Here is a 16,030-nt window from a genome sequence, read left to right on the forward strand (position 1 = left end):
CCAACCGGCATTTCGCGAACGTCTCCGTTTCTGTCCATCAATGTCCAACTCGTCTTGTTAGGTCCGTTGTCTCTTTGTCACATTACCAATTAAGTATTCATTAAGACACGTGCATGTCCGATGAATTAATAAATAATAATAATAATAATAATAATAATAATAATAAATCCTTCAGAGTCTAAAAATTTTATGATAGGAATCTGAATCGACATGAACTAATTTCACCCTTAAGAAGATTTCTTCTCCAGCAGTGGATTCCTATAGGAATTATCGTCAGTTAGTGCAAGCTCCGTCAAGTCATTAGTACGAAATCGGCTTCAAAATCATTGGTGCAGTTCGGAACGTCCATCACTATCGTGTATTTTTATTCTACATACAGTAATTATACAGACTTCATACACAAAAACATGTAGATCTGAACAAACACACATCATTAAGAAAGTTTAAATACAGGGGTTCGTTTTACAAAAACAAACAAGGCCCACAACAAATAATCATGGTTCGTATTCGCAACCAAATTACTGCAATACCGGTACGAAAATGGACTTCAAAACATAAAAAAAAACACCAGCGAATTGACCAACCAGTGCAACCACCAAACGGGTCCGCGGTCGCGCCAAAAAGGACAACAACCATGGTGACCACGTCAACAGTGACTAATGGCGAATCGGCGAACGAAGGGCTAACCACAATGTCGTCTCCGGGCGGTGGTGTTTCACCGACTGATGCCTGACAACAACAATAACGATGATGGGACGGTCATTACGGAAAATGAAAATGTTATATTAATGTAGCGATCCCGGCGGCCACCGGAAATGATGCACGCGGATCGAATCGCGGAGGGGGGTGTGGGAGAACGGAAGAACAAACACAGCGGAAAGGAAAACAAAATGCAGGCTGTAGGGCTTTTCCAAGGCTGTTGTTTCCTTCTGCAGGTGAAAGGTGCGTACACCGTTGATTTCTCCGACTGAAATGTTGTTGTCCCGAAATTGGGTGATCGGATTGGGTGGCGGGCGGGTGAGAAAGGTAGCAAGCAAGCCAAACGGCAAATGATGGAGCATTAATTCCGGAAAAAGCATATTTTTTCCATTAGTGCAGTCCAGTTTTGAGGTTCAGATGTAAGAGAGAGCGTGTGAGAGAGAGAGTGAGAAAAAACCGAATAATCAAATGCGACCCCGTGACGGTCCATGGTTTATCATTTTCTGGGGGAAATTATGCCATTCGGATGTCCGACCTGCCGAGGTGTTACTTTTGTGTTTATGTTACAAAAAGGACGATGAATGGATGGGAAATTCCTCTCTGTTTCGTGATGATTTTAATGATTAATCGGATATTAATGGAATAATTAAAACTTATCGCACTTATCCAACTTATCAAAGATTGTGTAATTTCGAAACCGTGATGAGCAAATCTAAATATTAGATCCTGCTTTAATTGTTCCTTAAACTAAAACTGATCGTGTTTTTGTGTCACTGAACAAAACCGTATGAAAAGAAATAATAATAAAACTCAATATTCAAACTAGGACAAGAAAAAGACTTATTAAATGTTTGTTCAACTGATTTAAATACCCACAACAATGTCACCGAAGCGAAACCTTTATGTCAATCTTTTATTTCCCCTGTCCATTACTTGGTTTTGTACAAAACGAATAAAAAAAAAATAACCGGGTCCACCTTTAAAGGACTTAAGTCGTTACCAACCCGAACCCCAACATAACGATAAGAAGATCGCTTTCCCATATTTTTGCCGCTTTATGCTCTGGGTGGCTCTTTTTACCATCAGGCCCACATCACCATCATCACCGTTCACCCATTCCCATGGAAATGGGCCCAAACGGGGACCGACACCATTTGCACCACCACATCCCATCCCCGCCCGTTTCCCCTGCCGAGCCACCGAGTGCCGCCCAGTGCATAGTCGCAAAACAATGACTCTAAATGTTTTTAATGGCGACTAGGATTTGAAATATTAGATTTTATTAACGGCTATCGTTCAACGGCACCACGAACCATCTCCACGCCCCCCAGAAGAGGAATCGTACCGACAGGACCCAAAGCAACAGGACTGCGCGGGGCCGTTTCTCCGCCGCTTACCAACGTCATTAGAAAAATCAACATCATCGCATTCGCAAACCACAACCGCTTTGCCATCGTCAGTTTCCAGCAAGCAGTAAGGAGTGTCCCTCTTTTGTGATTCTCGGAACTACTACCTTCCACCCGTCCGGGGCCAGTAGATTGAAGGCTTGAAGTGGACCTTTTGGAAGGTTATGATGGAGGGGCCGCTGGCGGGGGTAGGGTGTTAATTTACGACGACGGATTTTTCTTTTTATTGTTTTTAATTATATTTAATGGCAAGTGGCCGCGTCGCTCACGAGTCGGTTTGGTGAGTCGCACCGAGACGAACCACCGTTGGGTGCCGTTCAAAGCCACCCTTCAAATAATACCTACAAAAACATGGCGGCAACGAGTGGAACATCATTTTGCTACGTGGACAGCGGGGTGGAACATAGAGGCCGGGAGGGGGTTTGGGTTTATGTATGGGATGGAGATTAATTTTCGCTTTTTACGACGAACACGGTGAACCATAAAGTTATGAGTTCCGCAGCAAACACCACTTTGGCGACTAAGTCGGGTTGCGCGAAAATGCTTGAGAGGGAGAGGGACGCGACTTCTTGAGGTCTATATATGCACGTCGCCAAACAAAGCGCAAAGAAATTATGGAGACCTCATTCATAGGACGGAGAAGATTTATTGGTGAATGGGCCGAACCGTCATGATGGGGGTTTTGTTCGGGGACTCGCTTGGGAACAACGCCTGAAGCTTGCAGGCATACATCCATCCGAAGCACTCGATGCGATGCTTGAGATCGCTAAATTAACATGTCAAAAGTTCCGCACATAGCGAGTTGGATGTATGCACAGACTAACACACGACAGGCTTGTTTTTATGTAGCGAGACCCTTCGTCATCATGACAGAGCTTTGATTTGTCGATTACTTTATCTGCTTACCTTGGTACATCTTGCTCGACTCGATCGTGCGAGAGCATCGATCAATGATCAAAAACGCGCAGAAATGCAATTCTGCTGCTGGTGCTCTTCCATTCAAATCGCACCTTTCTTCAACAGAAAAAAAACCCTTTTTTCCCTCTTTCGAGTGTTTCCCTACAAAATGCGCACAACAACCTTCCATTAATCACCGCGCACGAAATGCTTCCGAAAACGCTAACGATGCATGAAATGCAAACGAATGTGCTACAAGCGGGGTTTTTAGCGCAGAAATTATGAGCACTTGGGGTCTTGAAGTCATCGAAAAGGCAGCAAATGGACAGATGAGCGTCGGTTTTGTGTGGAATTCAATTCCACCAGTTCTCCGGGAGACGCTCAAGTGGACGTCCGTCCACGTATTTCCACGTCGGCGCTCATATAATGAAGTCATTCCGCAACCAGTCGGTGGAATCTTCACCTCAACGAGGGGACCCTTTAGGGAAATATTGCTCCATCGATGATGCTCCTCCAGCGGGTGGCCACCAGTACACCTCCAAGAAGTGCCAGGCAGCAGCATTAAAATAAAGTAAAAAAAGGACTATGGCCAGTAGAGATGGTGGTGACTCTATGGTGGAGAGGTAGAGAACCCCTTCGGTCGGATGATTGAACCATGTTGACCTGCTATCGATCCGACTGGAGGATTGGCGATTCGAAGCGCTACCGTGCTTGCGGGAAGAGAAAAGGTTCTCCCGATAGCTTCTACCACTGATCATCGGCTTGATTTTGTGTTTTTGCCTTGCAATCTTGCAATGGATGCAAAGAAGTGCCCAATAGCAGGCAACAAAAAAGGGCTTATTCCGTACAAACAAATTACGACAGCGCAAGTCCGAGTCCGCTGCGAAACGAGCGTACGTACCATATTGATTTATGAAGTACCGTCGCCAGTCAGCTGCGCGTCGTTTGAAAAGAAATTGACCGGGCCCCGGGTCCGGGTCCGGGTCCGGGGGTTGATTTTCTCTTTCTCCATCTTCCCTTTGCTGAATCAATCGTGTCCTGTCCTGGTTTCACGTTTAAACAGCACACCGTACCTCGCGTTCGCAATCATCGTGAACGTCAATCTGTTGCTAGTTTTATGAACCACTCCAAACCAACGACCAACCGACCAGTTTGTGACACAAAACGCACACAGAGTGTGTCGCAAACGGTGTAGGATGGAGCTAAATGATTTTCCTCCTGATGATTCCCACCTGCAAAGAGTGGCCATTTTATGGTGCTCCGTTTAACTAAATTCCCCATACGTTTAGAGTTACAAATCACGTACTTTAAAGTTTCAAAACTGATGGACTGTTTGGGAAAAAGGGAATGATTGTAGTGCTTTCTTCGACAATGCAAATCTTGCTCGGTACGGTTCAATCATGCAAACGTCGATTAGACAGCCAAACCCGAATAAAGACATAAACGTCAAAATTGACAGCAAAGCAATGAAAACCCATCAAGCGCTGGAACTGGACTGCCAATACACGGACGCGTGTTTGTACAGCGTCAATTGTATGGAGTTGACCTGAAATTGGTCACCCATTCCAGCGATGGGCCAACCGTAACAGCTTGGCTAGTACGGCGCCAGTCCCTTTCCGTCTTCAAACAAGCACAACTTCAACCGAAATGTCCTTTGCGTGTAGCAGAAAGGGATTGTTGAGTTTCCGCCATCGTTTCCAAGGACACCCACACACACACACCGATGGTTGATTGGAAAAACTAAAGCGATAACGTGACGACTTACCGGAAGGTGGGGGGACGGCTAAGGCACAATCATAAATGGTTGATGAAAAGGAAAACAACATTGACGGATCACTGGTTACTTCCAGTCCCTGGAGGAAAAAAACACCAATAAACCCCCCCCCAACACACACATATTTCCCAACAACCCGTCCATCGTCCACCGTCCAGCTGGCAGGAGGCTCGGTGTGTAAACATATCGGAATGGGATCGGAATTGGGACGGCCCCCCTCCCCCTCGGGGGAAGGGGGTCAACATAACAGCCACAGCAAACAAAAACAAAAACCCCCCCAACAGAAACATAAATCCTTCATATATCACGGCAAAATGGAAAATGCTCGTTCTTCGGCCATTTGCGAAACGGGACTAAACCGGTTGGTTATAAAAAAAAAAACGAGCAACCAACCAACAGGCAACAAAGGTGCTCCGTTTCGGTTTTATATGGTTGGTACTAAAAATCGACGAACATTTATTGATTATGCATAGTTGGGAAGTGGGGGGTTAGGTGACGCCCAGTTATGCAAAGGCGGAGTCTCTTGGTCGAGTTTCTTTTGTTCTCATAGTCAAATTTTGAGTCAAGTTTCTTTCGAGTAGACAACCGACAGGAAGACGAACTTCAACCTTCACGCACACACTCTCACCGCATGGTATATAAAGCGGCGCGTAACCACGAAAAACATTCAAATGGCTTGGCGATTGGCTGTTTTTAAATAAAACATAAAATTTAAGGCATTTTGAAATAATTTTTGCATTGAAAAATAATGAAAAAAAATTGTTGGTATAAGTTTTAGAACTTTTCAAACACCATAGAAAGATGTATTATTTCATTCTTTACATTTTTGTAGAACATCATTTTTATCTATCTCGGCTACTTTTCTATTTATTCTTAAAAATATGTAAAAATTGTGGAAAAATATGCGCATATGCATATGCATATGCATATGCATATGCGGCTCGAAGCCCACATATTCAACCTCTCATTTAAAGCGTCCAACTGACTGGCGTGTGTGGATTTCTGCATTTAATCGTAGTTAAATTATTATTTATTTATAAACCATCGGTTGTAAAGTATTGGCAACACTTTAACTAAACAATTGGAACACTTTTTCCTAAGATATTTGAAGGACAAGCGCACAAATTCAATGATCAAAACTAGGTATAATTTGATACATTCGAAGACATTGCTTTGTGGCGATCGGTAACACACGGGAGTATTTAACAATAGCAGGAAAAGTTTAAGTGTTAGATACATACATTGTTCTACAAAGTGGTTAAGAATAAGAAATGTAGTTTTTCTATACATATTAGCGGTGATTTTTCCATAATTTTTACATATTTTTAAGAATAACTAGAAAAGTAGCAGAGATAGATAAAAATGATGTTCTACAAAAATGTAAAGAATAAAATAATACATCTTTTTATGGTGTTTGAAAAGTTCTAAAACTTATAACAAAAATTTTTTTTCATTATTTTTCAATGCAAAAATGATTTCAAAATGCCTTAAATTTTATGTTTTATTTAAAAACAGCCAATCGCCAAGCCATTTGAATGTTTTTCAAAATTTTCAATGACAAAAATCCTTCCCGTTAGGCTTTGTTTATAAACCGTTAGCAACGCACGTGAGCCAAGCTACTCGCGCGACCCTGAAGGATGTACCTATTGCTGCTGCTCGACCGACTTAATCCAATATTCTCTTTCATTACAGCACTATCGCCACGCAAATATATGGGGAAAAAGAGTATCATTCTCTGATAACGGCTCTCACGAGAGAGCCAGAGAGTGGTGCTAGTTCCCCCACCCCCCTTTTTTTTGCATAGAATCATATACCATGCGGTGAGAGTGTGTGCGTGAAGGTTGAAGTTCGTCTTCCTGTCGGTTGTCTACTCGAAAGAAACTTGACTCAAAATTTGACTATGAGAACAAAAGAAACTCGACCAAGAGACTCCGCCTTTGCATGACTGGGCGCATAAGCTGCAAGGACAAAATTTTACTCTAGGTCGGCAGACGCGAGCACAGTACACAGGTACCTGTCGACACACGCGTTATCGGTCGGTCGCTTTGAATGTGTTCGCCTATGCGTACATAGGCGCGTAAGCTGCAAGGACAAAATTTTACTCTAGGTCGGCAGACGCGAGCACAGTACACAGGTACCTGTCGACACACGCGTTATCGGTCTGTCGCTTTGAATGTGTTCGCCTATGCGTACATAGGCGCGTAAGCTGCAAGGACAAAATTTAACTCTAAGTCGGCAGACGCGAGCACAGTACACAGGTACCTGTCGACACACGCGTTGTCGGTCGGTTGCTTTGAATGTGTTGGTGCGTTGCGATATCCGTATACGCGCGATGGAGGGCGTGGATCGCGTACCGTGATTTTGCGTGTGTATCACGTGTGTGTTCGATTTTTTATCTCGCGTCGCATGTAGGCCAGAACGAGAGATCCGAATAAAAAATGGATGGGAGGAGTCCAATTGCTGGTTGGGCGTTTTATTATTTCCCTGCCTGCTTTTTTTGTTTCTTCCTTCTCGCACAAGTGAAATAAGACGTTTGCGCCAAGTGCGATCGGACGCAGTAGGCGCGTTTTTAGCAAACGGGGGTTTTTGGCGTAATTTCAATTCGAATGTATTGCGGTTAAAGACTTCACCCTTCACGGTCGTTAATATTTGAATGCTCGTTTAGGGACGGTAGGTTCAAAGTAACATGGTAAAGCACTTTTTTTTGCGGATGTGCTTGTCGTTGCGCATAAATGATAAATAAAGCGGGCGAAAAGTTGATAAGTGAAATATTCAATCGTCCATGTAATAAGTGTTATGCTAGGAGATGATGTGTTGCAATGTTAAATTGCCAGCATAATACAAGCTAACAAGTAAGTAAGTAAGTAACTGTAACGCTTGCATGTAACGTAGTAACGCATGATAAATCTAAAAAAATGTGTGCGCAATAAGTAAATGAAATAACGCTTTAGAAGTTCTATTATTTAATTTGCAAAAAGGTTTGAAATAAAAGGTTTAAAAAAAGGTACTAACAGGTGTAGAAAATAACACTAAAAAACTCTTAAAAATATTTTTACTATTTCATAACCAAACCTATAACAATTCTTCAGTAAAATTATAACTCAAATACTTCATAAAAATCAAAGCAGTAAATGAACGGAAAGAATAAAACTCTAGAACAATCACACATCGCCAAAAAGTGATTGAAGGAGTGATAAAAAATTGGTGCCATTAGAATTTCATTTGCCTGTTTCTTTTTTGTTCTTTTCATACGGAAAGTTTTGCACAAAAGCCATCCAGAGTGATGGTGGTAGAGGTATCCCATACACGAACACAACAGCTGCTAAATGAACAGCATCAGAACTGCGTTGGAACGGCGAAAAGGTAAACGAAAACGATTCATTCATTGCACCTGCATTGTGTGCAACAGCCGAGCCAACGACGACGACGACGACGACAACGTCAACGATGCCGTGTTAATCCTGTTGTCATCTTCCAAGTCACGGTCTCCGAGTCTCTCCCTCAACTCTAGTGCATTGCTCAGAAATTGGGCAACATAATCATTTTCCTTCCGTGCAGCCCAGTCGTGCCACAAAACGAATGGCTCGGCAAAAAGGACGAGCAAACTCGTGATCCATTTGCAGATTTTCTGCACCTGAAGCTGTGGGCGCCCGTTGTTGCTCACCTGAAACAATGGGTGCCGGGTGGGTGGCAAGAGGCCCTCCAGTGCGCCATCCCTGTGCCGGCCGTGGTTTTCAAAATGAAAAATAATTTTCTCCCATTGTGCTGAAATGAACGAACGGTAGGAGACGTCCACCAGAGACCGAGTCACACGGAGATGGATCGTACCCGGATGGAAGCCTATGTTGCAGACGGCAGCAACGGGCGGGTTGCGCCCGTGGAAAAGCATTGATATGGCACACGGTGGGGAGTGGAGTATTCTTCTGCATTGTCTTGTCCCTACTGCCTTTGCCTGTTTGTGATATCAAACCTTGCGCTTTGTACCTTTTGGATGGGTGCCACGAACGAACATGCATCTATGAACATGCCACACTGCCACGGCGCGCACTAAGCGACTTCCCTGTGTGCCTGCACAGGGTGTGTTGTCTGCTGGTGGCAGATCCCAAGAAAAGAAAATACAAATAGTGATTTTTCATTTTAAATGAGAGCAATTTGTTATCCCTGATGAGGATAATGTAGATTTGTTATCCTGCCGCCTCCCGTCGTGCGTGTGTATGTGTGCACGGTGTGCACACACACACACACACATACAAACACGCGTGGCAGCACAAAACACAACACAACACAGCCATTTGTTGCTGGGCATATCCTTGCTCGGGTTTCGCTGGTGAGTGCTCCCGCTGGTGAAAGGCAAACAGGAATGGTGGGCCACACATTTTCCATCCCACCCGTTGGCGTAATCACACAGGGGGGAAGGGAGGAGGGGATGGAAAGAAAAACGGAAATCTTTCCTCCGTGGCCAAAAGATCGAAGGTGGGGTGGGGTGTTGTAGCACCCTTCCCACACACACACACACACACGAAGGGAGTGAAGAAAAGTGATCCCGTGAAGATTAAACAACGAGTGAACTAAGGCACACACACACACACATACACAGCATGCACACCACACACGCATGAAGATGGTTGAGTACAAGCAGAAGAAGAAGAAGGAAAAACCAAAGCAAGGGGAGAAATTTTCCTTTTCCCACAGCGAAAGGGGAAAAAAACAAGCTTTCGGGGAAAGTTTTTCCTAACCCCCACCACCCACACCACGACGTGTATGTGTGAGTGTTGTTTTTTTTGTAGAGCTTTGTTTTGTTGCGCCGTTGAGCGACCTTTTTGGCCGCAGACTTAATGAAAGAATCTTGTATCGTTCTGCCAGTAGGCTTTCCCTCCTCCCCTCCCCCCCCCATCCGGTGGGGTGACGAGTCTTTTGGTGCGAGAACACTTACCTGGCATGCTGTGGTCCTACGTTGCCAATGTCGTGCGCCGAGCTGGCCGTTATTTGTGAGTCATTAATCGCGAACGATTCCATGCCTAATGGGTTTTTGCATTTCTCTGTAATTAAACGGGGGGCAAAGATGAAACGGGTTAGAAACATCAATTAGCGTTTGCGTGTGTGTGTTTTACGTGTGCGCATACGGTAACTTTTACGCAATAAAGATTCATTAGTAATAGGGGGCGCACACAAATATCGTATGGGGATATATGTTTTGGTTTAGTTTTTCTTGAATCGGAACGGATTTTTGGGGATCCTGGAGGATAAAATAAATATAGTAAAATAGTAATAAATATAGCTACAATATTGATGAATAAATGCAATAAGAAACATTCCATGTTTGAGCTCCAAACTTTGAAGAACAAATCAAATCGATTCGTTTTTTTAAATACAAACCGCGATGAGAAACAACTGCCCGAAAAAGAAAGTAATTATAAGCAACAATTAAACGCTATCTCAACCTGAAATTTCCTCCAACACAGACAGAGCACCCAAGACGTAAGTGGAAGATTTAAAGAGTCCCGCCCCGGCAGCTTCCAGCAGCACAACAATTCCGATGAACTCTTGAGCTTATTTATAACTACAGATTTTCCGTACCGGTACCCCAACGAACGGGTCACCTTGAATGCCAACAAAAACCAGCGTACGTCATCGCCCATTCGGCATCCGATGAATAATTGAAGCTTCGCGTAATCAACTTACTTAAGCAGTGCTTTAACGTATTCATTAAAATATGATTTCTTCCCAATGGCGCGAGAGTGCGTCCCAAGGAGGGAGCGAAGATGCTTCTTCTCAAGCCACGTTGCACGTTCCTCGGGATAGGGCGCTGAGAAGGAACTTGATGAAATGAAAATGTGCAGCGCGCCTGAATTCCATCATCCAGTGTGCGCGCGAGCGAACCGATGCGAAGGTGCGTTGCTTCACCGCGCGAAATAAAAGCCCTGGATCTCCCGGTGTTGTGAAGGGCCTGTTCGCCTGTTCTCTTGCCCGGTCCGGCCATTGCGAGCGGCATTTCAAGAGTATAATTAAGGCATGCGGCTTGAAAAGGCATGGCAGCAGTGTTCGGCGGCGCACCTTCAGCGGTGCTGTTCCAGTTGAAGAGCTAAATTGCATCTGCTCGACCTGCTTTTTCCGGCGTACACCATCACCATCGTTCTAGAATGCAATGCCTGCCACTGCCCCAGACGGATGGGCAAGCAGCAACTCCTCTAGATTTGTGTGGATACGCCTGCAAAATGTATGCCCCTTCCGTGGTCGTCATAAATTTAAGGCCACTTTTCCAGAGCCCAGCATCCCATTCAAGTGGCACAGGAGAAATCTCTCGTCACCATTCGGTAGACTTCAGCGGGGATCCTTGGTTTCACGCTCAAGTGCGTTACACGTCTTTACAGACGAAAGATCTTCCATTCCGGGGGAATTCTCGTTTCTCAAGGTTTGATTCCAACAACGATCCAACGAAACCGATCTTGCTAGGTAATGAGAAATATTCCACCGTTTTAGCAGCACACGACACACGGAGTCCCCAGAGACAGGGGGCACGAGAGCTGCTTACAAGATAGCTACACCTCCCGCGTGAGACGCACAATCCGTCCCGCGGAATGTTCTAACTCATTCGCAATTAATCGCCATGAAGTGGAGCAAAAGTTTCGCCTCATCATCATCGCTTCCGTTGGCTGTGGAGAAGAACCGGGAGGGCAAAAAAAAGGCAAAATCCTGAATAACGATCTGTGTGTCCCCGACCCCGCTAACGCATCCCTTGTGACCGTGACCTGCTTATGATTTCGCTGTTTTTTCCTCTGGCTGGTTCGTGATTTAGCTTTGGGGAACAAAAAAACGCTCTTTCCCACTATCATCCAGTCGGAAAACTTGAGTCAAAAGCACTGCTAATCCCTCGGTGACGGAGGAGATAGATTTGGATCTCGAATTTGATTCCCTTTTCGGCGTCTCCCCCGGCCGTTGGTGGTAACGAATCCGAACTCCGCCGCCAAAGGGAATCGTTTCGGAAACGGAAATCGGGAGACACGGGAAAGAAAAACTTTCGTTGCCGAAAACTTTTCTAATCACTAATTGATTGGATGGTTAAAGGATGGTCCGCCGGGAATGTGACGCAAGCTTCTATTATTCAGACGATAATGCAGTGCAAATTGTTCGAGAATACTTCAACATAATTGGGCATTGGGAGATGGAAAACTGTTTCGGTGGAGAGTAATTGTAGTTTTATTGCCGCGAAGAGTTCAATAAGTTCGCGGAAATGGAAGAGTACAAGAAAAAGTCGCATGGAAAGTAACTAAAGAATGCTTTATGAAAGTTACAGAGCTTCTGTTCGATGTATAAAAATTGGAAGAGGATTGTTATTGAAACTTTTATACTTAAGTCACTAGAATGCGAATATCGGCAAGGAGGAGAAACTTCAAGAAATGATTAACTAAATCATTAAGTCAGAAGCACACTTAGAACATTAAATTCCACAAACATGAAATTGGATCTCCTTCTCATTCTACTGCCCTACTTAATATAAATAAATCAACTTCACAAAGGCTACCAGCCATTTAGGATACTTCCTGTCATTTATCAAGTTTTTATCAATGACAACTAAACTTTAGAAAATTCCTTACCACCCAAAACAAACTCTTTTAATACGAGATTTCCAACAAGAGCGATTTGTTTAAAAATTCATCAACTCCTTGTAACAACACTGTAATTTATTTATAACTTTTCCTAAAGGTTTTATGGTGTCCGCTTTAAAGGAACTGCGACAAAATGTGTTTCAAAAAAAAACCGTTCGCTCAAACACACACACTAATTGCCATCTTCGCGCAGTAGATGCTCCGATTTCACCACCGTCTGCGCAAAGGAACCTCACGAAATTGGACACTGTTGCCGCTTTAACCCTTAACGAACGCACATCGATTAGCCTTTGATTAGGAGCTGCCAGCACCGCTTGCTACGTTCCCGCATCCCAAAACAGACAGCCGATTCTAATTATCCATTTTATTCTCGGCTCACAATTTGAGACCTCCGTGAAATTTGAGCCACCAAACCTCCATATTTTTCGGTCCTCGCTGATGGAGGGAATTCTCTTCGCACGGGCGATCGTTAGCTCTTGGGCGGTTCGTCCCTCTCTCACAACTCATGGTGTGGTTGATGAGAACAACACAAACACACACACAACAAAGAGGAAATCAAATTTCACCCACAGAATGACATTTAAATGTCACTCAGTGCTCGATTCGTCATCATTAAACTCGAATTCGTCTGCGGTGTGATGCTCCCGCGTTCCCGCGGCAGTTCGCAACCAGCCACACAAACATATCCTTAATTTTAAGCGAAGTTTGTCAGAAAGTTTGATGTCTGTATAATTGCCACACACTCATGGTTTCATGGTTACGGAATGATCGCATCTGCCATCATTACAGCCGCCCGGTTCGGAATTCGGAATAAAAGGGCTATTGGTATCAGCGACCCCGCAGCAGCACAAAGCTGAAAACAATGAGTTCTGGAATGTTCGTGCCCCGTGTAGGGCGCCAAAGGTTGCGAAGGCTCGTGTTCGCTCGTCACTGAAATCACATCAATATAGCCGAGAATTCGATGCGGTTGTTGCGATGCCTCCTGCGGTGCATATCATGCATCGTGCTCTGGCACACCACCAAGAATCGGTACGGAAACAAAAGCCACCTTTCGAATCGAAAGTTTATCCGATTAAAATGTTATTCAAGCTGCACAGCGATGGGAGGCATTTTTAGAATTTTTGGAACCATTATTATGATGAAGCGCCGCCATGCATTTTGCAACTAATCAGATATATTACCATACCGGACAAAAGGGAAATGAACAAATTCATCCAAAATGAATGCACCGCTCTGGTGGGGTGGCAAAAAGCCAACATTCAAATCCACTTCAATCATTCACTCTTTATGACTCCCATTTGCTTCGTAAAAACGGATGTTGTTTTCCTTTAGTTCTGTTCGCTCGAATTCGCCACCAAACAAAAAAAAAGCAAACAGTGACTTCCGTGGAGCGGCATTCGGTTTCACGTGATGTATGCACCTCCGTTCTCCGTGTGCCCCGGCTAAATGAATACTTAATGGTACCATTTCCATGTGTACTACACCAGGGCCGGAAAGTGAAGTTGTGCAGCAGCATTACGATTCGTCTGCACCGCGAATGTGTAATCTTTGATTCCGTTTTATCTATCTGTGGGGCCACCGCCCGGCACATAAAACGGAACTACTATTGCACAACACCCGACCGGACCCAAAACCGGAAGCCGGATTGTTCTCCATCATTGTGTGCCCCCGGAGTTCCTCGGGGAGTGGGAGCGGACGCTGCTTCATCTTCGCCGAATCGCACCAGCAACGACAGTTATGTTGGCCGTAAACGGGGCCCGTAAGCGAAAGAAAACAACAACAACAAAAAAACCCAGAACGGGACAAAATCCCTTCTCACTGATGAACGGTATAAATTTGTAAATAAGTAATCGCGTGCCTTAAATAAAATATGTATTTTTATTATTCTCGCTCATGCGCCGTTGGTTCCGAGGGGATCCGTGGATCCGTTTTCGCGCGCGCTTCCAACAAGTTCCCGTGTGCTGGAGTTGATGGAAAGGTGGAAAGCTCTGTGCTTTTATTTGCTACACTGCTGGCATTCAATGTTTTCGCATTCGTACCCGGTGAAGGTAAGAAAGGTCCTATAACCGGTGCGAGAAGTTCGGAAAAACCGACCACTGAACCATGTAATCGAGAAGGCTCACGGAAAAACGCCTCCCCCAACCCCCCAATGCAAACAAAGGCCACGGTGAAAATGTGAAGAAAAAAATAGGAACAAACCTAAACCATGTCCAAAAGGTTTTATATGCTCCTTCATGGTCGCGTCATGGCGTCTAGAACAGTCGACGGTTGAATGCCAACAGGAGATTTGTGCACGAACAAGAAGGGGACATTCGCGCGCAAGACCCGGGCAAGCATTTTACCCAAGAAGAAAATCGCTCCATCCACCCATCATCTCCCCCCCGGGCCCGGGCAGTACACGACTTTCATCAATAATAAATTGATTTTCTGCCCCAGCAATTCAGCAATTCTTCGCTTGGAAGCACCAATTTGGTTTGGCGCTCTTGTTGCGCTTTACAACGTGGTGCTTGTGGCCGTTGCATGTGAACCAGGTTCTACCCGAAATAACAACAACCTTCACAAAAACCGGGAAGGATAAATTATTCACCAGTTACTTCTCCGGCCAGCAATGGCCAAAAACACACACCGTCGAAACGATGACCATCACGCAGGCGGGAAGGATTTAGAGAGCACGGCGGGTTCACACGTCTTGGGTCGAATCTCGTGCCGATACGCGGATCTTACCTGTGTGGACCCCCCCCCATTATGGTCCCCCTGTCGGCTGTCGGTGTAAATCCAACGCGCCATGGAGCCATGGGTTTTATTGGTCCTTCGAGCAGTGCATGGAAAGGTTGTGTAAGCTCGGACACAACCGAAACACGTCCAGGACGTCATAAAATTGCATGACAACGGGTTTTTTTTGTTGCTGTTGTTGTTGTTGTTGCTGTTTACTTCCTTCCGGGAATTAGAGGCAAAGAATGGGCGGACCCGTTAGGATACAACTTCAGCACCAGTCAAGGATCATCCCGCGACGGAAACGGACATAAGTGTAGAACACAAATATTCCCAAACATTCCATCAGTTTCCGACCCTTCTTGTGGCCTCATCTTCCCGGCCAGCCTCCACCCAACACCCCCACTTTCAGGCAGGGGATGGCAACCCAAGTTGTGGGGTAGTTTGAGCAACTTTTGGGGGGGATAGGGCTAAGGTTGCCCTATCTGTCACCTCTACCAAAACCCAAACCCCGAAATACGACAGAGCGAATGTCCACAGTTTATTGAACCGCCATAAAACAGGACGGGGGGCCGGTCGGTCGTACCCTTTTTTTGACCATCCGGAGATGCCTTGAGGAAGCAAATAAAAATATTAAATTATCTTTCCATGTGGCTCTGTGACCGTTTTGGAATGAAGCTCATCAAACGATAGCCAAAACACGAGGGAAAACAGAGAAAAAAACGCTAGTAAACCCCAACACTGGACCGGAATTGGAGAGTGGCCGGAGTAATGTTTACGGATATGAATTTTATAGCAGATTAATTCCTTTACCGTCGACCTTTGACTGGCGGGCGTGAGGGTTATGAAGGGTAGTGGGGAGGCGGGTGTGAGGTGACAGAAAGACAACTGCCGGTCGTACCGGTCAACCGGGCCCAAATGGGTTGGCTGAACTT

At 45.0% G+C, this 16,030-nt stretch overlaps 1 protein-coding gene across 1 annotated transcript in view; it reads right to left on the minus strand.

The window, feature by feature from the left end:
• Positions 1-16,030, minus strand: part of LOC128300786 (discoidin domain-containing receptor tyrosine kinase B) — a 124,753-nt gene that overhangs the window by 88,004 nt on the left and 20,719 nt on the right. Inside the window, exon 2 of the mRNA XM_053036978.1 lies at positions 9,710-9,815. Within this exon, the coding sequence (XP_052892938.1) occupies positions 9,710-9,815 (106 nt within the window). The remainder of the gene's footprint in view (positions 1-9,709; positions 9,816-16,030) is intronic.

This window comes from Anopheles moucheti, chromosome 3, assembly GCF_943734755.1.
Source record: "Anopheles moucheti chromosome 3, idAnoMoucSN_F20_07, whole genome shotgun sequence".
In the NCBI taxonomy this organism is placed as follows: domain Eukaryota; kingdom Metazoa; phylum Arthropoda; class Insecta; order Diptera; family Culicidae; genus Anopheles; species Anopheles moucheti.